At 38.8% G+C, this 22,377-nt stretch overlaps 1 protein-coding gene across 1 annotated transcript in view; it reads left to right on the top strand.

Annotated features, from left to right (window-relative positions):
* Positions 1 to 22,377, top strand: part of Pi4KIIIalpha (phosphatidylinositol 4-kinase III alpha) — a 118,585-nt gene that overhangs the window by 73,202 nt on the left and 23,006 nt on the right. Inside the window, exons 19-33 of the mRNA XM_089645313.1 lie at positions 1,717 to 1,903; positions 2,846 to 2,942; positions 3,916 to 4,019; positions 6,339 to 6,471; positions 7,957 to 8,031; positions 8,111 to 8,340; positions 12,186 to 12,316; positions 17,205 to 17,354; positions 17,964 to 18,145; positions 18,458 to 18,587; positions 20,180 to 20,359; positions 20,755 to 20,875; positions 21,154 to 21,344; positions 21,961 to 22,027; positions 22,132 to 22,256. Coding sequence (XP_089501439.1) covers positions 1,717 to 1,903; positions 2,846 to 2,942; positions 3,916 to 4,019; positions 6,339 to 6,471; positions 7,957 to 8,031; positions 8,111 to 8,340; positions 12,186 to 12,316; positions 17,205 to 17,354; positions 17,964 to 18,145; positions 18,458 to 18,587; positions 20,180 to 20,359; positions 20,755 to 20,875; positions 21,154 to 21,344; positions 21,961 to 22,027; positions 22,132 to 22,256 — 2,103 coding nt within the window. The remainder of the gene's footprint in view (positions 1 to 1,716; positions 1,904 to 2,845; positions 2,943 to 3,915; positions 4,020 to 6,338; positions 6,472 to 7,956; positions 8,032 to 8,110; positions 8,341 to 12,185; positions 12,317 to 17,204; positions 17,355 to 17,963; positions 18,146 to 18,457; positions 18,588 to 20,179; positions 20,360 to 20,754; positions 20,876 to 21,153; positions 21,345 to 21,960; positions 22,028 to 22,131; positions 22,257 to 22,377) is intronic.

Below are 22,377 nucleotides of genomic sequence, written 5' to 3'. Positions count from 1 at the left end.
TGTCCGGAAACTCGTGCAGTGTGTCATGTTATACACGGTGTCCGTAAACTCGTGCAGTGTGTCATGTTATACACGGTATTCCGAAACTCGTGCATTGTGTCATGTTAAACACGGTGTCCGGAAACTCGTGCAATGTGTCATGTTATACACGGTGTCCGGAAACTCGTGCAATGTGTCATGTCACACACGGTGTCTGGAAACTCGTACAATATGTCATGTCATACACGGTGTCCGAAAACTCGTGCAATGTGTCATGTTATACACGGTGTCCAGAAACTCGTGCAATGTGTCATGTCACACACGGTGTCTGGAAACTCGTACAATATGTCATGTCATACACGGTGTCCGAAAACTCGTGCAATGTGTCATGTTATACACGGTGTCCAGAAACTCGTGCAACATGTCATGTTATACACGGTGTCCATAAACTCGTGCATTGTGTCATGTTATATACGGTGTCCGGAAACTCGTGCAATATGTCATGTCATACACGGTGTCCGAAAACTCGTGCAATGTGTCATGTTATACACGGTGCCCAGAAACTCGTGCATGTGTCATGTTATACACGGTGTCCAGAAACTCGTGCATGTGTCATGTTATACACGGTGTCCGGAAACTCGTGCAATGTGTCATGTCACACACAGTGTCTGGAAACTCGTACAATATGTCATGTCATACACGGTGTCCGAAAACTTGTGCAATGTGTCATTTTATACACGGTGTCCAGAAACTCGTGCATTGTGTCATGTTATACACGGTGTCCGGAAACTCGTGCAATGAGTCATGTTATACACGGTGTTCGTAAACTCGTGCAATGTGTCATGTTATAGACAGTATTCCGAAACTCGTGCATTGTGTCATGTTATTTACGGTGTCCGGAAACTCGTGCAGTGTGTTATACACCGTATTCCGAAACTCGTGCATTGTGTCATGTTATACAGGGTGTCCGGAAACTCGTGCAATGTGTCATGTTGTACATGGTGTCCGGAAACTCGTGCAATGTGTCATGTTATACACGGTGTCCGGAAACTCGTGCAATGTGTCATGTTATACACGATATTCCGAAACTCTCGCATTGTGTCATGTTATACACGGTGTCCGTGAACTCGTGCAGTGTGTCATGTTATACACGGTGTCCGTAAACTCGTGCAATGTGTCATGTTATACACGGTATTCCGAAACTCGTGCATTGTGTCATGTTATACACGGTGTCCGGAAACTCGTGCAATGTGTCATGTTATACTAGGTATTCCGAAACTCGTGCATTGTGTCATGTTATACACGGTGTCCGGAAACTCGTGCAATGTGTCATGTCACACACGGTGTCTGGAAACCGTACAATATGTCATGTCATACACGGTGTCCGAAAACTCGTGCAATGTGTCATGTTATACACGGTGTCCAATGTGCAATGTTTCATGTGTCTCGTTGAAAAAAATTGCTGGAAGAAAAAAAATCGAAATGCTCAGATTGAAAAAGAAAGAAGTTTATTTTGGGTTTTTTATGTGATGCAGATTCACCAGTTTCCCACTTGTACTGAATGCTTTAGAAATGAGATCCCTGAGGCATATGTGGTAATACCGTGTGTGACGAAACAAGGCGTGTGTACCAAGAAAAGTGATGTGTGATGGACTATTATATCTACCTACCCCTGTGGAGAAAAGGAATATGGTTAGTTAGTTAATTTAATTAATAATAAGTTGCATTGTATTCCAGGTGGCAGGCATGATAGACGACACTCCTGAGGGGGAGCGGGGCCGCGTAGCGGAGCGTGTAGCTGGCGACGTGTGGGCCGCGTGCCGGCGTGGGGGGGGCGAGGCCGCCCATCGAAGGGCCCTGTGGCGTGCCACCGCTCTGCTCATCACCACGCCTGGCCTCCACAGGCATCTTCTGCATGCTGTGGGTAGGTACCTGGCTTAAGTTTATTGTGCTGGCTTGTGTATGATTATGGGACATTATATTGTTTACAATATTTTTTTAATCTATGGTTATATATTTTATCCTGATCTAAAGATAAATTGCCTATTATTACTTAAGTGAATTTGAAAAAAAATCGCCACATTATTAATATTAATCACATTCGAAACTATGACCATTTTGGTAGCGGGTAGGTGGCGACAGAGACGTACATGGGTAACAGAGGGAGAAGGAAATAGATTTGACCCGGCAATATTGTTGTAACATTTGTAGCCTAGCAAACTTACTGTCAAGACTGAGCAATACATCGACAAGAATAAAGAAAACACAAATAATAGTGTAAAATCTATTTTCATTAAAAATGTGAAAGAATGATTGTAATAAATAATAGGTCAACTGTGTCAATTGGCGCAATCTTACATACGAAAATATGGAAATAAGTCAACTGTGTCAATTGGCGCAATCTTACATTCGACAATATGTAAATAGGTCAACTGTGTCTATTGGCGCAATCTTACATACAACAATATGGAAATAGGTCAACTGTGTCAATTGGCGCAATCTTACATACGACAAAATGGAAATAGGTCAACTGTGTCAATTGGCGCAATCTTACATACAACAATATGGAGATAGGTCAACTGTTTCAATTGACGCAATATGGAAATAGGTCAACTATTTCAATTAGCGCAATCTTACATACAACAATATGGAAATAGGTCAACTGGACAATTGGCGCAATCTTACATACGACAATATGTAAATCTCGACGGAATTAACTTACCGGCAAGAAATTGCCATATAAAGTTGCTTGTTTACCAGAGTCTAGTGATTTTCTAGGAATATATTTGAAGAAGGAACAGTTAGATTTTTACCTCTAATGTACCGATCTGCATCCGACATTCTCTATGGTTTATTGTTTTTTTAGCTTGGTCCCAAGTAGAGCAGTTTACAGAAGACGCTATGAACACCACACTGGATTGTTGGCAATGGCTGATCACCGGCAGACCTGATTTAGAATTAAGGCAAGTATTATTAGAACCCCATTTATTCGATCCGCAATAATTCAATCCCTTGAAACCTTGTAATTTGAATTCATTAATTATAAATCCAATACATCATTCAAACCCCGATTATTTGAAATGAATGAAGGGTAAATGGTGCTAATAAAAAATTGTCCAAAGAAGCGAAGCTAGCAGTCCACAATGGAGTGCTGGTACCTACTCTGATGTACGGAAGTGAGGCATCGAACTGGCAGAGAAAGGATGAAAGTAGACTGAATGCTGTAGAAATGAGACTCCTAAGGCGTATGTGTGTTAAAACTCATGTAGGTTGTGTGAGAAATATGGAGATCCATTAAGAATCCAAGGCTGATATAATCGTAATGAGTTAGATTATGAAAGCGACGCTTAAATGGTTTGGGCATGTAGAGTGAATGAGCGAAGAAAGGAGTGTAAGGAGAATATATGACGCAAATGTAAATGGTAGCAGAAGTCTGGGACACCTGAGGAAGACATTGTACATTGATGGTTAGTTAGTTATTATTGCACTAGTGCAGACCGGTGAAAAATCAGGGGATTTTATAATTCCAATTTCTAAAAATACAATAAAAATAATTTTCTGTTAAAATATTATACATACCATGTTAGGTACATACTTTATCACTTGTCTGAATTATTCTTCAAACAAGCAGTTAATTTTGATTATGTCATTTAAATTTGAAGCAAATTTGAGTTCACAATAATTTCACACAGAAATAACTTACATCAAAGAAAATCGAAATTAATATTTGTGTTGTTTATTATTTATTGTGGTTGATCTTTAGGAAACACTGATAACCGTTTTATAATACTTTATTAATTCAGACTTTGACATTAGACTCCTTTAAGAGATAGACCACAGGTGGTAATATAATTATCACTACCTTCAGTAGTGATCATAATACATAATAGTGAAGTGACAATATGTTTGATAATTAATTGTGTAATTTCATTTCAGATTCCTCCACGAAATGTTTGCAGCCTGGCAGTACACTGTTGACAAGAAGATGGGATTGTTTTCCATTCAAACTGAAGAGACAAGTCCTTTGGCAGCCTACGAAGGTTACTCCTCAATCTTTATACATGTCCTTAAATTCATCCTAAATCATTTTTACTCAAAATATAGCCTTCTCCAAAATGTCTGTCTCGCCTTGACAGGAAGAGGACACAGATACCTGGGAAGCCAGGAGATACCAGGAACCAGGAGTCATTTCCAAACACCCAATGACAGCTCTGTAAACTTTTTTTTTTATTACACGATAATTACAAAATGATAACAAAGTTATAATGTATTATTCCCAGTGAGTTTACAAAACTCATTTCGGGAAAGACAACATTATGTTAAAGACAAGACAACATAAATACATTAAAATAAATAAAAGCAGAAGATATTTTGGAGTTACAAAGAAAGAATGTGTCTGTCATTAATAAAACTGCTGAGGAAATAGGTTTTAAGAGCTTTTGCCAATGTTTTTTTGTTCGTTGCCGGAAGTTTTAAATTACTAGGTAATGCGTTATATTTGTGTTATTTGTTTTTGGGGTGTTATGCCGTGTTGCGCTAACTCCTTCTTTAGCCGACGTTTCGGACAGCGTTGCAGTGTCCATCAGTGTCCAACGCTGTCCGAAATGTCGGCTAAAGAAGGAGTTAGCGCAACACGACATAACACCCCAAAAACAAATAACAAAAATGCTTTTGGCCGTGAGAATCTAAAAACTTACCACAATGCGTTATATTGCTTATGTGCAATGTATTGTAACTTCATTTTCAAACGTTCAAAGCAAAGCAAAAACGCTTCTAAGCCATTCAAAAACGACTTTTAGTCAAATGCAAAACTGCCTCTCTTCCTCTTTTGGTGAGGTTCAAAAGCGTTGCTCTCGAAATGCACCAATCACGAGCCAGTAAACATATATGAACTTCGCAAATCCAATATGGCTGCCTTACTGGTTGAAGTATTTAACCGCCACTCTAACAAATGTTCAGGTTCAAAACCGCCACTAAGCTGACTTAAACTGCAAAACCTCCACTATTCAAAATACATTTGTTTTTAGAGCAGAAAAAAATCTAAAAATGAATGATTTGAAAATGCAAATCTAAAAAAACATGTATTTTTAAAATGCCGAATATTTTCCATTTGTGGATAGTGGCAATTTTGTTTTTATACCTCTCATATGCTGTTAGTTGCATATTTGAATATTGTCGCCACAGACTTTTGGTTCACTCATCTACCACCAGAGGTGCTGCTCTCGCCTCTATCTAAGTCCTCTAAGTAGAGAACTACTCCAGCTGTTAATGTCTCAGTTGGCGATGAAGGAATGCACTGGACCTACTCGTAGGAGGACGCTATTTCAATGGCCCGATTCTAATCGAAGAAAAACATAACCTTACTGATTATTTTTATTTAATAAGCGTGCTGACTGAATATAATAAATAAATAATAAGCCTTTTATTCTGAACTTCTGTTATCTATATTAATATTAGAAATGTTTTGTTTGTTATAATATATCCCGAAGCTCAGTTTGCCTCTTGGCATAGGCCTCCTCTAACAATTTCCATTGGGACCTGTCACGCGCTACTCTTCTACATTAGGCTTTCTTCGGTTCTAAAGGTTCTTGTATTTAAAGTTGCAATATTGAGTATTTTGTTTCTTCTTGTTGTTAGAGGGTTGTGGTCTATAACTGCCGCGGGGACCAGCCGAATTGGGAGACTTTTTGTTGGTTGGTTTTGGTTGTTAATTTTGGTTGGTGTTAATATTCCTTGTTTCCGATCTTCCGAGACAGTAATAAGTTTTTTGGAGCATTTAGTTGTGGGTCAGAACTTGCCCGGTTGACACAGTTCAGTATGTTAGGTCTGTTGGTCTCTTTCATGCTAGTTTTGGGTAGAGGTTGTGAAGGATTGCTTGATATTTTGTTTGTATTTACTTTCTTCTGTAATCCGAAGTCCTCTTTTTCGCTTTTCTCTAATGTTGTCCTTCGTTTTTAACACTACATATCAGTTTGTCATATTTTATGTAAGCAATTTTTCCTTTCTTTTTCTCATCTTCTAGTTGAGGTTGTAGCTGTTTTCGTTTTTCCAGGATTTCCTTCGAGTAGTCTTCTTTCACATTAATACCTCGCGGAAGGTTTGTCTTGTTCTTGAGTATAAGGTGTTTTTTCCATTGGGTCGTGATAGAGGCTATGACCGGACGATTCGTGTTTTCGCTTTGTTTCCCTATTCTGTACACGTTGCTTATTTCTTGGCTGAATATATTTGATTATAAACATTCGTCATTTTATTTATCGCTAACAACACGTACAGACTTTCTTTGCAAATATTTTATCAGGTTTTGTTTTATTTTTATATAATTATAATGTTATTTTTTAATTGCTTTTAATAAATTTTAGGTTGCGATCTAGAACCTCTGCCCCCCTTCGTGGCCCCCCACGGGGTGTGGGTTGGCTTCCTCTGTCAACTGGCCGACACGGCTAAATACAGCAGTCAAGAAAAGGTCGACATGCTGGCAACACTCATTCATAGGTATCTTTCTTTTCTCATCTTATATTATTCATAAACTGCTCGTTCATAAATGCCACTAATTTAATTGTTTTTTTAAAAACCACTTTTTGCAAGTTATATAGGTATCTTTATTTTTCGGAATAACTTTATTCAGTAAAACCTCAAATTGTAATATGTATTTAAATATTGAAGACAATATTAGTGATTTCTAAACGAAAATCTGAAACAGAAAAATCAGAAAAGGAAACGGTCACATCTGGGACTTGAACCCAGGACCCTTGTCTTTCCGGGACACTGCTCTACCAACTGAGCTAATGGGACCCTATTCCCTTCGGTCACTTTTAACTGTATCATACTTCGAATAAGAACTACTAACATTGTCTTCATTTTTTTCACCGCACATTTTTATTGGCAACTATCTTTATGTATGATCGCAAGATTCAACCCGAACTAAATGCAATCCAGACAGCGTCTTTTTAGATAAACCTATCTTATTTTTTTATTTTTAATGTGCGACATCTGTTGACTTTTCTGCAAGTCTAGAATGAATATTTATTTTTCGGAATAACTTTATTAAGTAAAACCAATAAGACAATATTAGTGATTTCTAAACGAAAATCTGAAACAGAAAAATCAGAAAAGGAAACGGAATATTTATATATAGGTATCTTTCTTTTCTTATCTTATATTATTCATAAACTGCTCGTTCATAAATGACACTAATTTAATTGTTTTAGGAAAAACCACTTTTTGCAAGTTATATAGGTATCTTTCTTTTCTCATCTTATATTATTCATAAACTGCTCGTTCATAAATGCCACTTATTTAATTGTTTTAGGAAAAACCACTTTTAGCAAGTTATGCTTTCAAATATTAAGACAAATTGTTTGTTTGCGCATGTAAATACGGAATAGGAATGGATAGGTACATATATTCAAGACACCAAAAGGTTTAAAAAATTTGGTTAAAACTTTGCAATCTATCCAAAAGAGTAGCCATAAAAAATATGAATTAATTGAAGATATAATTTTAGTATGTGATTCTGGAATTGAAATATGAGATGGATAAAAATGACCGAATGTAGTTAGGTCTCAATAGCTCAATTAGGTTCAGGTCCCAGTAGTGACTGTTACCTTTTTATTTTCTGTGCGATTCGCTGTGAATATTTTATATTTTTACTAAGGACGGGTTGTTTCGGAGAATTTGAACAATTCATCAAATTTCAACATTCATTTTCGGGTTCTGTGAAAGTTCTATTGAAGTTATGTTATTGTATTATTATAGGTTAGTTGCTTGACAAAACTGAAATAAAAACAGAACTTGAAAAAATCTTTCACAGAACTTGAAAATGAACGTTGAAATTTGATGAATTGTTCAAATTCTCCGAAACAACCTGTCCTAAGAGTTATCTTCTTCAATGATAAATAGTATATCTATTTGACTTTATTTTGTATGACAAATTATTATGATTTCTCAATCAATGTTTTTTATCTCTCTTTTTTTCAGATCTCTTCCCATGACCGTTGGTTCTAGGGATAGTTCACAAAATCGTCACGTGGATGCAGTTGGTGTCAGATTTAAGTAAGTTTTAATAAGTTTTTTTTTTTAAATATATATGTTCGTTGTGCTTTACTAATCCCGCTTTATGTCATCTCTCCAGGCTCCTATCCTGCGGCCTCTCTCTCCTGCAAGGCGACATCTTGCCGCGATCTCTGGCGCGCAACGTGGTGCGTGAGCGCGTGTACAGCGCGTGCCTGGACTACTTCTGCCGCGAGCCGCGCTGCCCCTCCAAGCACGGCGCTGCTCTCCGCGAGGACATCATCGTGCTGGTCAAGTTCTGGCAGGTCATGCACTCGGACAAGAAGTACTTGAAGGCCAGCGCTATTGGAGGTAAACATCTATTTAATCCCTCACGGCAACATCTTACCGCGATCTCAAGCGAACAACGTTTTGTTCTACAGAATGAATGCTCGAGTCAGCTGGGTTCCGCAGTTTTTTTTTTTTTCGACAACTGCGTTAGCTTCCGTTGCGTATAGAATGAATGAATTTTTTAATTCCTCCTGGTCAATGTTTTAGAATTACTCTTTAAGAAGGTACATATAGTTTTTTTTTTTTAAAGTACAAATTGACTTATCGTCGCTCTAGTTCGTTTTTGTCCAACAGACCATTTTTGGCGAAATTGAGTTAAGTACGCAGTTGTTCTCAGAAATCATTTATTTATACGATACAAGTGAAAAAATAAAATTTAAAAATATTTTTAATGTGTTTTCAAAATGCAGTTTCTCTTAAGTCCACCAAAATTAAACAACATTCCGAGCGTGTTTATTTGTCCTACACTCCTTTCACTTTGTCCTACATCCAAATTAAAAACGTGTTTTCTGCGTAATTTTAAATATTTGGAACAAATTTTACTTAAAAATAATAATTTATATCACTTTATCATTTAGTAAGCTTACAAGCAAAATTGTCGCATCTGGGGCTCGGAAAACGCAAGAGTTATTGTTGAAAAGCCTCTATCCTCAACGTGTGACTGTTTGGTGCGGTTTATGGTCCGGCGGAGTCATTGGACCTTACTTTTTCGAAAATGAGGCTGGAGCAACAGTTACGGTGAATGGATTGTGCTATCGAGAGTGATTAATGATTTTTTATGGCCTGAATTGGATGGTATTGATCTGGACAGCGTTTACTTTCAACACGACGGCGCTACGTGCCACACAAGCAACGAAACCATTGATCTTTTACGATTTTATATCAAAATAACACCTCTTATTGGAAAACCCTACCCAGCTTTTAAGTTAGGGCCAGTTTATTAATTTGGATGTCTATGCAATCAATGATTGCTGAGATCGAAAATTAAAAAAAAAAAAAACAATCATTTTATACAGGCAACGTTTGACGGAACGCAATTTTCACCTATATTCGAAGGCCGCATGTTGATGCTTGTATTGTGGACTGTTAAATAAATTAATCATGGATACAGTATGTAAATCATAGTTTTGTGTGTCATATTTGTAACCTCGAAACTTAACTGTTTTACCCTTTATATGTAGTTCCAAGACTCCCCCCAATCCATCCAAAATCCACTGGCTCCATTTCCCGCTCTGAATCCAAAGCGAGAGAAAACAATTATGTGATGACCAACTCCTTTAACCCGGAAGGTAGCCCGCATGGATTGCAAAATCAAAATCTAGGTTTGCCTTCTTCCTTTTCTATCCTTCACATCCATTCACACAATTCATCATCCTCCGGTGTACCTCAAGGTTCTCATTTAGGCCCATTATTATTTAATGTGTATATATACGATATTCACAAATGTTTTTTACATGCTAATTACCTAGCATATGCCGATGATAAAAAAATATACTTAGTTATTAAATCAATCAATGACTGCGTTAAACTTCAAGAGGACCTCAATCGTCTCTTTGTCTATTGCGAATTAAACAAACTTGTTTTTAACATCGCAAAATGCAATAAATTAACATTTACACGTAATAAAAATAAAATATCCTTTGTATACACACTAAACGGCACACACATCAATGAAGTAAAATATTTCAGGGACCTCGGGGTAACACTGGATGTTAAATTAAACTTTATCCAATACACTGGTGACATCATTAACAAAACCAATAAAATGCTGGGATTTATAATTCGCATAGCAAAACCCTTCTACAACATAAACACTCTATATTTCCTTTACACGTCATATATTCGCCCGCACCTGGAACACTGTACACCGATCGGGACTCCTTTATACCAAGCCCATATCGAAAGAATAGAAAGAAATCAAAAAAAAATTTTTAAACACATAAATTATAAACTAAACTTACACTTCTCAAATTATACCGAATCCATTAAATTTCATAATTTTAACTCCCTCCAAACACGACGTCTAATTTTTGATCAAATGTTATTATTTAAAATCCTAAATAATGGTCTGGACTCACCAGAACTTACCAATTTAATAAATCTTCATATTCCGTCTAGATCAACCTGACAATCTGATTTATTTTATCTACCCTCGTGCAGAACAAACATTCGAAAAAATTCCCCAATTCCTCGTATATGTGCACAATATAATACAAAATTTTACAGCATTGACATTTTTGGTAAACCTTAAGAAATATCGATATGAAGTAATATGAGAGTATGGAATGTATCGGCAGCATCTCCTATCCTCTTCCTATTTTCCTCTTCCTCTCCCCTTCCTTTAACACCAAATTAATTTTAAGATACTAAAACTTCATTTCTAATTAACTTTAACATAAGAAACTTCTGTGGCTTGACTTCAGTTAACTTGTATATTTATATCTATCATTGTATATTATATAAAAGCTGTTTGTTTCTTACAAAATAAATAAATATATCATGGTATTCTATGTGAGAAATACCTTACCAATACCTTATCGTTCCTCTATTCACCGTTTAAAGCACGCAGTTCTAATATCATTTTACTCAATCGAACGCTGCCGGCGGCCGCTTCTGACATTGGTTTTCGGTAAACGTTCGAACACAGTGGCTTTTACTTTTTAGGTTTTCAGCATTGAACCTTAAAAATTAAATTTAAAAAAATTGGGCTGAAAAATGCTTCAATGTGACATTTTTATGTAAACACTATAATTTATATGTGAAATATGTGTGTTTTTTTAATAATATTTAACATTTATACACGAATGTAGCTTTTTTTCTATATCCCGGGCGTTGATGATTTTTTATTTTTTTTTTATTTAAAAATATATTTCTTTTATACAGGGTGTCCGGAAACTCGTAGTACAAGCGGGAAACTGGTGAATCTACATCACATTTGGAGTCGATTTTGTAGTATATTTTTTTTTGATCTGAGCTTTCGTTATCGAGTAAATAGAGAGAAGTTGATTTTTTTTTTTTTTTTTTTTAATCAAATTCTTATAAATTATTACTAAAGATCAAAGTACCCAACTAATTAAAACTATTTGAAAGTAAAACAAATGAGGAAACTCGGATTTGAAGCATTATTTTGAAATCACCCTTCATTTAATCCGGTGTAATCATAAAATATTTCTGCTCTGCAGAGTTAAAACATCTGTTGTTCAACCCTAAACACCAGAAAAAACTTTAACCCTAAAATAGCCGAAAAATATATTTTTTTGGTTTTTTTTTTTTTTTTGTGAAAATGCTCAAATCAAAAAACTTTATGTTTATTTGGGTTCCCCATGTGGTGTAGATTCTCCAGTTTCCCGCTTGTACTACGAGTTTCCGGACACCGTGTATAAAAACATATATATGTTATACTAAAAAAACTAATGACAATAAAAATGTTTTCTTTTTAACGTAACTACCCAATTCAATAGAGATAAACGTTTCTCGTGTTTGAGTTGGGGAGCAGTGCCATTACAATATATTGTATAAGGTAAAGAAAAGAAAGAAAGTTTTTATTTATAAAGTAAAAAATAAACAAAAAGTATAGATAATGAAAATAGACTAAAATAGCAGTTACTAAATTAGATACACAGTAAATGTAAATAAATTTAAGAATATATTTATTTGCATTTAACATTAATTTAAGAATAAAAGTACGTTAGGTATTGAATGACTATGGAATTTAAGCATTCCTATGTAGCTACCACAAATTCCAACCGTAGATAGAAGTGCATAGAACAATCAATGTTTGTTTTTTCATGGCAGTTTTATTAATAAAACTGAGAAATATCTGTGAATTTCAATGTGATGTAATAATGTATGTAATATGTTTGCAGACTTTGACATGTACAATCCGAGCACCGTGACTCTCTCCCCGAGCAGCTTCACCCTCAATACCCCGGAGAATCGCTCCTCCGTCAACGGTAGTGACTTTGGCCGCCAACAGGCCAGTGGCTGGATTAACACAGTGAGTGATCTTACCGCATTAGTTATTTCTCATTATTAGATTGTTAGTCTTGTACATGTACAATCCGAGCAACGCAACCCTTTCCCCGAGCAGCTTCACCCTCAATACCCCGGAGAATCGCTCCTCCGTCAACGGTAGTGACTTTGGCCGCCAACAGGCCAGTGGCTGGATTAACACAGTGAGTGATCTTACCGCATTAGTTATTTCTCATTATTAGATTGTTAGTCTTGTACATGTACAATCCGAGCAACGCAACCCTTTCCCCGAGCAGCTTCACCCTCAATACCCCGGAGAATCGCTCCTCCGTCAACGGTAGTGACTTTGGCCGCCAACAGGCCAGTGGCTGGATTAACACAGTGAGTGATCTTACCACATTAGTTATTTCTCATTATTAGATTGTTAGTCTTGTACATGTACAATCCGAGCAACGCAACCCTTTCCCCGAGCAGCTTCACCCTCAATACCCCGGAGAATCGCTCCTCCGTCAACGGTAGTGACTTTGGCCGCCAACAGGCCAGTGGCTGGATTAAAACAGTGAGTGATCTTACCGCATTAGTTATTTCTCATTATTAGATTGTTAGTCTTGTACATGTACAATCCGAGCAACGCAACCCTTTCCCCGAGCAGCTTCACCCTCAATACCCCGGAGAATCGCTCCTCCGTCAACGGTAGTGACTTTGGCCGCCAACAGGCCAGTGGCTGGATTAACACAGTGAGTGATCTTACCGCATTAGTTATTTCTCATTATTAGATTGTTAGTCTTGTACATGTACAATCCGAGCAACGCAACCCTTTCCCCGAGCAGCTTCACCCTCAATACCCCGGAGAATCGCTCCTCCGTCAACGGTAGTGACTTTGGCCGCCAACAGGCCAGTGGCTGGATTAACACAGTGAGTGATCTTACCGCATTAGTTATTTCTCATTATTAGATTGTTAGTCTTGTACATGTACAATCCGAGCAACGCAACCCTTTCCCCGAGCAGCTTCACCCTCAATACCCCGGAGAATCGCTCCTCCGTCAACGGTAGTGACTTTGGCCGCCAACAGGCCAGTGGCTGGATTAACACAGTGAGTGATCTTACCGCATTAGTTATTTCTCATTATTAGATTGTTAGTCTTGTACATGTACAATCCGAGCAACGCGACCCTTTCCCCGAGCAGCTTCACCCTCAATACCCCGGAGAATCGCTCCTCCGTCAACGGTAGTGACTTTGGCCGCCAACAGGCCAGTGGCTGGATTAACACAGTGAGTGATCTTACCGCATTAGTTATTTCTCATTATTAGATTGTTAGTCTTGTACATGTACAATCCGAGCAACGCAACCCTTTCCCCGAGCAGCTTCACCCTCAATACCCCGGAGAATCGCTCCTCCGTCAACGGTAGTGACTTTGGCCGCCAACAGGCCAGTGGCTGGATTAACACAGTGAGTGATCTTACCGCATTAGTTATTTCTCATTATTAGATTGTTAGTCTTGTACATGTACAATCCGAGCAACGCAACCCTTTCCCCGAGCAGCTTCACCCTCAATACCCCGGAGAATCGCTCCTCCGTCAACGGTAGTGACTTTGGCCGCCAACAGGCCAGTGGCTGGATTAACACAGTGAGTGATCTTACCGCATTAGTTATTTCTCATTATTAGATTGTTAGTCTTGTACATGTACAATCCGAGCAACGCAACCCTTTCCCCGAGCAGCTTCACCCTCAATACCCCGGAGAATCGCTCCTCCGTCAACGGTAGTGACTTTGGCCGCCAACAGGCCAGTGGCTGGATTAACACAGTGAGTGATCTTACCGCATTAGTTATTTCTCATTATTAGATTGTTAGTCTTGTACATGTACAATCCGAGCAACGCGACCCTTTCCCCGAGCAGCTTCACCCTCAATACCCCGGAGAATCGCTCCTCCGTCAACGGTAGTGACTTTGGCCGCCAACAGGCCAGTGGCTGGATTAACACAGTGAGTGATCTTACCGCATTAGTTATTTCTCATTATTAGATTGTTAGTCTTGTACATGTACAATCCGAGCACCGTGACCCTCTCCCCGTGGAGCATCACCCTCAATACCCCGGAGAATCGCTCCTCCGTCAACGGTAGTGACTTTGGCCGCCAACAGGCCAGTGGCTGGATTAACACAGTGAGTGATCTTACCGCATTAGTTATTTCTCATTATTAGATTGTTAGTCTTGTACATGTACAATCCGAGCAACGCGACCCTTTCCCCGAGCAGCTTCACCCTCAATAAAATAGAATATAATTCAACAGTATGGTCACCGTTCTACAAAGTCCATTCTCAAGCCTTAGAAAAGGTACAAAATAAATTTCTTCGGTACATCAATTTTAAAATGAATATTCCCATCGAATTGATAAATTATAATAACTTACGTACCGAAACCAGACTTCTCAAACTATCGGATAGAAGAGTTCTAACTGATATATTATTTTTATTCAAAATTATCAAATCTCTCATTGACAGCCCTGAATTATTGGAATTAATTTATATGAATGTACCTGCCAGACAAACTCGAAGCATAGACAGTTTTAAATGTAACAATAACCTCAATACTAACTACTCTTTGTACTCACCAATTCCAAGAATTCATCACCTTGCAAACAAATATTGTAAACTTATCGACATATTTGGTGTTAATAACTTTGAGAGTTTCAAAAGGCAACTAATTTTAGACCTTTTTGCTAAGTATTAACTTGTAGTATTTATTAGCTTTAAAAAAAAAAGGTCTAGCCTTCATACTTTTTTATACCTTCATACATTTACTTTACCATATTATTTTCTAATTACCTTATGAATAAATTATATTTAGCTATTTTATCCATGTACATGTTACACTTATATACATATACTGTCAACTTATTATGTAAAAGCCCAATAGGGCGTTAATAAATAATAAATAAATAAATAAATACCCCGGAGAATCGCTCCTCCGTCAACGGTAGTGACTTTGGCCGCCAACAGGCCAGTGGCTGGATTAACACAGTGAGTGATCTTACCGCATTAGTTATTTCTCATTATTAGATTGTTAGTCTTGTACATGTACAATCCGAGCAACGCGACCCTTTCCCCGAGCAGCTTCACCCTCAATACCCCGGAGAATCGCTCCTCCGTCAACGGTAGTGACTTTGGCCGCCAACAGGCCAGTGGCTGGATTAACACAGTGAGTGATCTTACCGCATTAGTTATTTCTCATTATTAGATTGTTAGTCTTGTACATGTACAATCCGAGCACCGTGACCCTCTCCCCGTGGAGCATCACCCTCAATACCCCGGAGAATCGCTCCTCCGTCAACGGTAGTGACTTTGGCCGCCAACAGGCCAGTGGCTGGATTAACACAGTGAGTGATCTTACCGCATTAGTTATTTCTCATTATTAGATTGTTAGTCTTGTACATGTACAATCCGAGCAACGCGACCCTTTCCCCGAGCAGCTTCACCCTCAATACCCCGGAGAATCGCTCCTCCGTCAACGGTAGTGACTTTGGCCGCCAACAGGCCAGTGGCTGGATTAACACAGTGAGTGATCTTACCGCATTAGTTATTTCTCATTATTAGATTGTTAGTCTTGTACATGTACAATCCGAGCAACGCAACCCTTTCCCCGAGCAGCTTCACCCTCAATACCCCGGAGAATCGCTCCTCCGTCAACGGTAGTGACTTTGGCCGCCAACAGGCCAGTGGCTGGATTAACACAGTGAGTGATCTTACCGCATTAGTTATTTCTCATTATTAGATTGTTAGTCTTGTACATGTACAATCCGAGCACCGTGACCCTCTCCCCGTGGAGCATCACCCTCAATACCCCGGAGAATCGCTCCTCCGTCAACGGTAGTGACTTTGGCCGCCAACAGGCCAGTGGCTGGATTAACACAGTGAGTGATCTTACCGCATTAGTTATTTCTCATTATTAGATTGTTAGTCTTGTACATGTACAATCCGAGCACCGTGACCCTCTCCCCGTGGAGCATCACCCTCAATACCCCGGAGAATCGCTCCTCCGTCAACGGTAGTGACTTTGGCCGCCAACAGGCCAGTGGCTGGATTAACACAGTGAGTGATCTTACCGCATTAGTTATTTCTCATTATTAGATTGTTAGTCTTGTACATGTACAATCCGAGCACCGTGACCCTCTCCCCGTGGAGCATCACCCTCAATACCCCGGAGAATCGCTCCTCCGTCAACGGTAGTGACTTTGGCCGCCAACAGGCCAGTGGCTGGATTAACACAGTGAGTGATCTTACCGCATTAGTTATTTCTCATTATTAGATTGTTAGTCTTGTACATGTACAATCCGAGCACCGTGACCCTCTCCCCGTGGAGCATCACCCTCAATACCCCGGAGAATCGCTCCTCCGTCAACGGTAGTGACTTTGGCCGCCAACAGGCCAGTGGCTGGATTAACACAGTGAGTGATCTTACCGCATTAGTTATTTCTCATTATTAGATTGTTAGTCTTGTACATGTACAATCCGAGCACCGTGACCCTCTCCCCGTGCAGCATCACCCTCAATACCCCGGAGAATCGCTCCTCCGTCAACGGTAGTGACTTTGGCCACCAACAGGCCAGTGGTTTATTTATATATTTTATCATGATGCACTGGCTGCAGTTCCACTGGCTGAAATTCGCTTCCAGTCCTCAGTCTTTCCCATTCTGCTTCAATCCTCTTCCACCAAGTCTATCTGCCTCTTCCTCGGTGTGCCTTCGTGTCACTTCCGCTGTGTAATTTTAACTGCGCAGAGTCATTATTTTTGTCATCCTATCATCAGGTATTCTTTCTAAAGGAAGATTAATATCTACGAATAAGATGATTCTGTATTTTCTGCAGACAATTATTAGCGTGTCTTTTTCTAATGATACATGTTTTGTGATTGTAGGTGCCGCTATCGTCAGCGCCCTCCGGTAGTACAGCGGGCAGCGTGGTTGGCAAGAGGTCCGCTCGATCTGTCAAGCTCAACGCCAAAAACCCGGCAGATGTCTTCGTCAAGGACTACATGAAGAAACGAAACCTTATCCTGGAACTCTTGGTGAGGAAATTCATTCCACAGCTAAGTTATAGCGACGTGACAAATATTGTCAACGAATTGCATTTAAAAAAAGAAAATACATATTGCATCATATAAATTTATATATGTATATGTAGGATTATTCTGAAAAGTTTAACTTTTGAGATTTTTAAAATGCTTGTAAATTTTCTACTTTATAGTTGAATACCACACAAGAGTCCCAACTGCTCCAAAACGTCTGTAACTAGTGAGACTTTGGCATCCCCATTTGGGGTATTTTGTGAAGCTGAAGGTTATGGGGAGGGGAAGGAGATGGGGTAGAGGAAGGTGGAGAAGTATCTGGATATTATATAGTGGTCTTTCACCAAGGCACTACTGAGAGTGTCTTCCACTCTGGAACGTGCCACATACTACATATTATTTTTAATGAATTAACTGTGAAACAACATAACTTGTTTCAATAAAATTTACTTGCCCGCGCCGGTATTTGAACCCTCGACCTCCAGATTGCTAGTCTTACCCCTCGACAACGAAAGCCTTCAAATTACCAATTTTGCCATTAAATGCATAATAATAGTTAAGACACCAATAATAAAATGCGTTTTTGAATGCCGGTTTATTTGTCTCCAGGCCGTGGAGATAGAGTTCCTGATAATCTGGCACAACCCGGGCACGCGGCCCGAGCTTGCCGTGCCTGGGGAGGACAACATCGCAGCGTGGCGCTCCAAGCCAAGCACGGAGCGTGCCTGGAAGGATTACCTGCGCCTGGCCTGGGAGATCAGCCCCAGCCTGGCTGTCTTTTTACCCGAAAGGTTCGTTCTTTAATCACTCTTTGTTGTAACATTGATTAATTCTCAAGTTCATATTTTCATTACATTCATACTAAATTTGTTTCACTCTTTTAAACTTTTAACTATATAGGTATTCACGTTTACAAATTCTGTTACATATTATATATCAATGTGTTTGTTATTGAATTCTCTGTTTAATGAAAGTCCTGAATTTTAAAAAAGTGGCATTGTGTAGTTGTTAACAGTTGTCAAACCGACATACAAAATTTCATGCATTTATGAATTTTATGATTTTTTTTATAAAACCTACAAATACTTCGGTTTGTTTTCCAGAATAAAGAATGAGGCCATAGTCCAGGAATTGCGCTGGAAGGTCCGAATGGACCCCCTGGCCGTGTCCCACATCCCTCAGGCTCTGCAGTACCTGGTCACCACGGACGCTCTGCTCAATGACTCTATTGAGGTATTTATCCACTCTATTGAATATCGTCAGAGACAAACATGGTAAAAGTGCGCCCGTGTTGTAGCAATGTGCCATATCTATAAATGCAGCATTTTGGCTTTACAGTGCTCAATCAATTCCATTCGTCGAGTTACATCATATGAACTTACTTTTATTTGTTTATTGTGGTTAATTTCCAAGGAATTGACGATGGCATAACTGTATGCTGTAACTCCAAAGAAAAACACTTCTGTAATGGCAGAACATCACAACTTAAAATACAGCGTTCTGCCAGGACAACCCCACAAACACGCTTTTTTGTCATCACAATGCTGGGAGACATTGGACGGAGATGCATGGGCAAACCTGTGAGGGCAATGCCTCCCGTATCGCGGCAGCTATCCATGCTACGTGTGCGTCGCTTGATGTGTCAATAAGCTCTATCTCCAAGAAGATAGTTTGAGATAAATGACTTTAAACTTTTTTGGACATTTTGTTCATTTTCTCTCAAACTAATTGTCAAAATTTCAAATTTGGTAAAAGGATTGATAAAAAAATATCCAAAAGAGTTTAAAGTAATTTTTCACAAAACTAGCTTTTTGGAGATACAGCTTAATGCCATTACACATGAGTATGCTTAGGACGGATTACATTAAGTTAATTTTCAAGTTCTGTGAAAGATTTTTTCAAGTTCTGTTTTTATTTCAGTTCTGTCAAGCAACTAGCTTATAATGATATAATAACAGAATTTGAATAGGACTTTCACAGAATCCGAAAATGAGCATTGGAATTTGATGAATTGTTCAATTTCTCCGAAACAACTCGTCCTTAGAGTTCAAACACCACTATTCAAAAATGAGCTATACAACTACACAATTTGGACTGAAGGATCACCAGGGCTCTGTCACGTCAGGAGATATGCAGCAGGGATTATAAAGGATTCAAGAGACATCGCTAAACACCCGATGATGATACTGATGAAATTCAGTCATTAAGGAGACTGGGTCTACTGTCAAATGAATAAGGTTAAACATGGGAGATAGCACATCATCATTAAATGAATAAGGTTAAACATGGGAGATAGCACATCATCATTAAATGAATAAGGTTAAACATGGGAGATAGCACATCATCATTAAATGAATAAGGTTAAACATGGGAGATAGCACATCATCATTAAATGAATAAGGTTAAACATGGGAGATAGCACATCATCATTAAATGAATAAGGTTAAACATGGGAGATAGCACATCATCATTAAATGAATAAGGTTAAACATGGGAGATAGCACATCATCATTAAATGAATAAGGTTAAACATGGGAGATAGCACATCATCATTAAATGAATAAGGTTAAACATGGGAGATAGCACATCATCATTAAATGAATAAGGTTAAACATGGGAGATAGCACATCATCATTAAATGAATAAGGTTAAACATGGGAGATAGCACATCATCATTAAATGAATAAGGTTAAACATGGGAGATAGCACATCATCATTAAATGGGCCTGTGGCCTGAGTGCCTACGAGAGTTGGTGAATGTCTTAATGCCTTCTTGTTCGTAATTTTTTATATTTTAGTTAATGTATAGTGGTTTATTTCTTCAGTTGGTGCACATGCTGACCTGGGCTCGGGTTTCGCCCATAGAGGCGCTCTCCTTCTTCTCACGTCAATACCCGCCTCATCCCACTTCGGCACAGTACGCCGTCAGAGTCCTGGGAAGCTACCCGGCTGACGCCGTACTCTTCTACATACCGCAGCTGGTGCAGGCCTTGCGACACGACACGGTAAATCAATAATCTACTTTTATTTTACTTAATGCTTGAAATGTATGATTATTCCGTTTTTGAGGGCCCAGAACTCTCAACTGTATACTACTAGCACTGGAGATTGGCTTTTTTCTTTCTTCTTAATTAGATAAGTCTTTGAAGACCGTACTGTGACAATAGTTCGAAGGTAGACAAACTCATTCACTACTTCAAACGCATATTCATTAACTGTTTTCACAGAAAGGTGACATTGAAGTTGGTGAAATGGAACCAGGCTTTTGTCTTGGCTTCAATCACTCTGAGGCCTTACTCCGTCCAATTTCGTCCTTTCTCATTCCCCGCGGATGACCTTGACGTGTAGACTACATGGGACATGGGAATGCGCAACTAATATTTACATATCAATGTTTCAGATGGGCTATGTCACAGAATTCATAAAGGTGATAGCTTGCAAGTCCCAACTGGTGGCTCATCAGCTCATCTGGAACATGAGGACCAACATGTACACGGACGAGGAGATGCAAAACAAAGACCGTGAGTTCCGCTGTTTTTTTATTTAATTTTATTATTTGAGAAAACACAGATACAGACCATTATAAACATGACAGTAAAAAAAAGCATTAATTGGAGAATTCACCTGCATCATAAACATTTCTCACAAATCAGTTCTGCCTTTAATTTTATTATTCTTCATGTTCCAGCAAAACAAGGGTGTCTTTAGATGTTTTGTAAACGGGAACAGAACGAGAAGTTATCTTGATTGCTTTGTTTACTTGTGTTCTTATGATAATATTTTTGTTTCCCTTTCCCAGCGGCACTCTTCGACACGCTGGACTCTCTGATCAAGAGCATCATAGCGTCCTTGTCGGGGCCCGCCAAGGCCTTCTACGAGCGCGAGTTTGACTTCTTCGGCAAGATCACCAACATCAGCGGGGAGATCCGCCCCTTCCCCAAGGGCGCCGAGAGGAAGAAGGCTTGCCTGGACGCACTCAGGAAGATAAAAGTTGGTGACAGTTACAGATTTTTCATCAAATATATTTTAATATACGTAATTCGACTCCGTATCTTTTTCTGGTGCAGAGATGCTGCTTTAAGTATTCCTCGAGCATACCCGACTTCTTCTACAATTCAATCCACTCTCTAAACACTCCTGACACTAATAAGAACAAACTTTGAATTTTTTTGCTATATCGATCGACTATTTACTTATATATTACTAGCCGGCATTGTTGGGGGTTATTCTTAGGAGATAAACATATACCATTTTAGACTTTTCTGTAGGCCTTTTTAAGATATACAATTCAGTAGTACATTACTTTTATGTGTCTCATAAGGTTTAGCCAGCGTTAGCAATGTAAGCGACCGAAAATATTTTTTTACGACTCGATTACAAAACATTGACTTTTCTCTACTTTCTGTAAATATAATATGCATGTATCATATATGTAAACCTTCCGGAAGAAATTCTCTAAATGATAGTGAAAACCCTATCATAATCCGTTGCGTAGTTTAGAAGAACTAAGTGTACAAACAGACAGACGCGGATAGCAACTTTATTTTATGCTATTTGGAGATGAGTTTCTTGTATGTAATTAAATGATGAACTCTTTTTGTTACAGGTTCAACCTGGGTGCTATCTGCCTTCCAATCCTGACTCCATGGTCCTCGACATTGATTTTAAAAGCGGTAAGCACCCAAATCCTCGTAAGATTGCAGAAATGACATCAATTAGTAAATAGCATACTATTTTTGGATCGTTTCAATTTATATTTAATTGATTATTTTCCTAGGCACCCCCATGCAGAGTGCAGCCAAGGCGCCGTACCTGGCCAGGTTTCGAGTTATGAGGCACGGCATCAATGAGCTGGAGAGTCTGGCTCTGTCCCTAACTCCAAGTGGGGAATACGATCTTCCGGTAAGAAAAATCATTTTTTAACTTAACTTGCAAGGTAAAACACACTATGTGTCTTGAAAAACTATCCCAAATTATCGACTTATCAATAAAAACAACAAAATTTTGTCAATATCTTCATTAA

The sequence above is a fragment of the Hesperophylax consimilis genome, chromosome 22, assembly GCF_061612785.1.
Source record: "Hesperophylax consimilis isolate HC1 chromosome 22, BYU_Hcon_1.0, whole genome shotgun sequence".
Taxonomy (NCBI): domain Eukaryota; kingdom Metazoa; phylum Arthropoda; class Insecta; order Trichoptera; family Limnephilidae; genus Hesperophylax; species Hesperophylax consimilis.
This window is presented reverse-complemented; position numbering and strand designations above follow the sequence as displayed.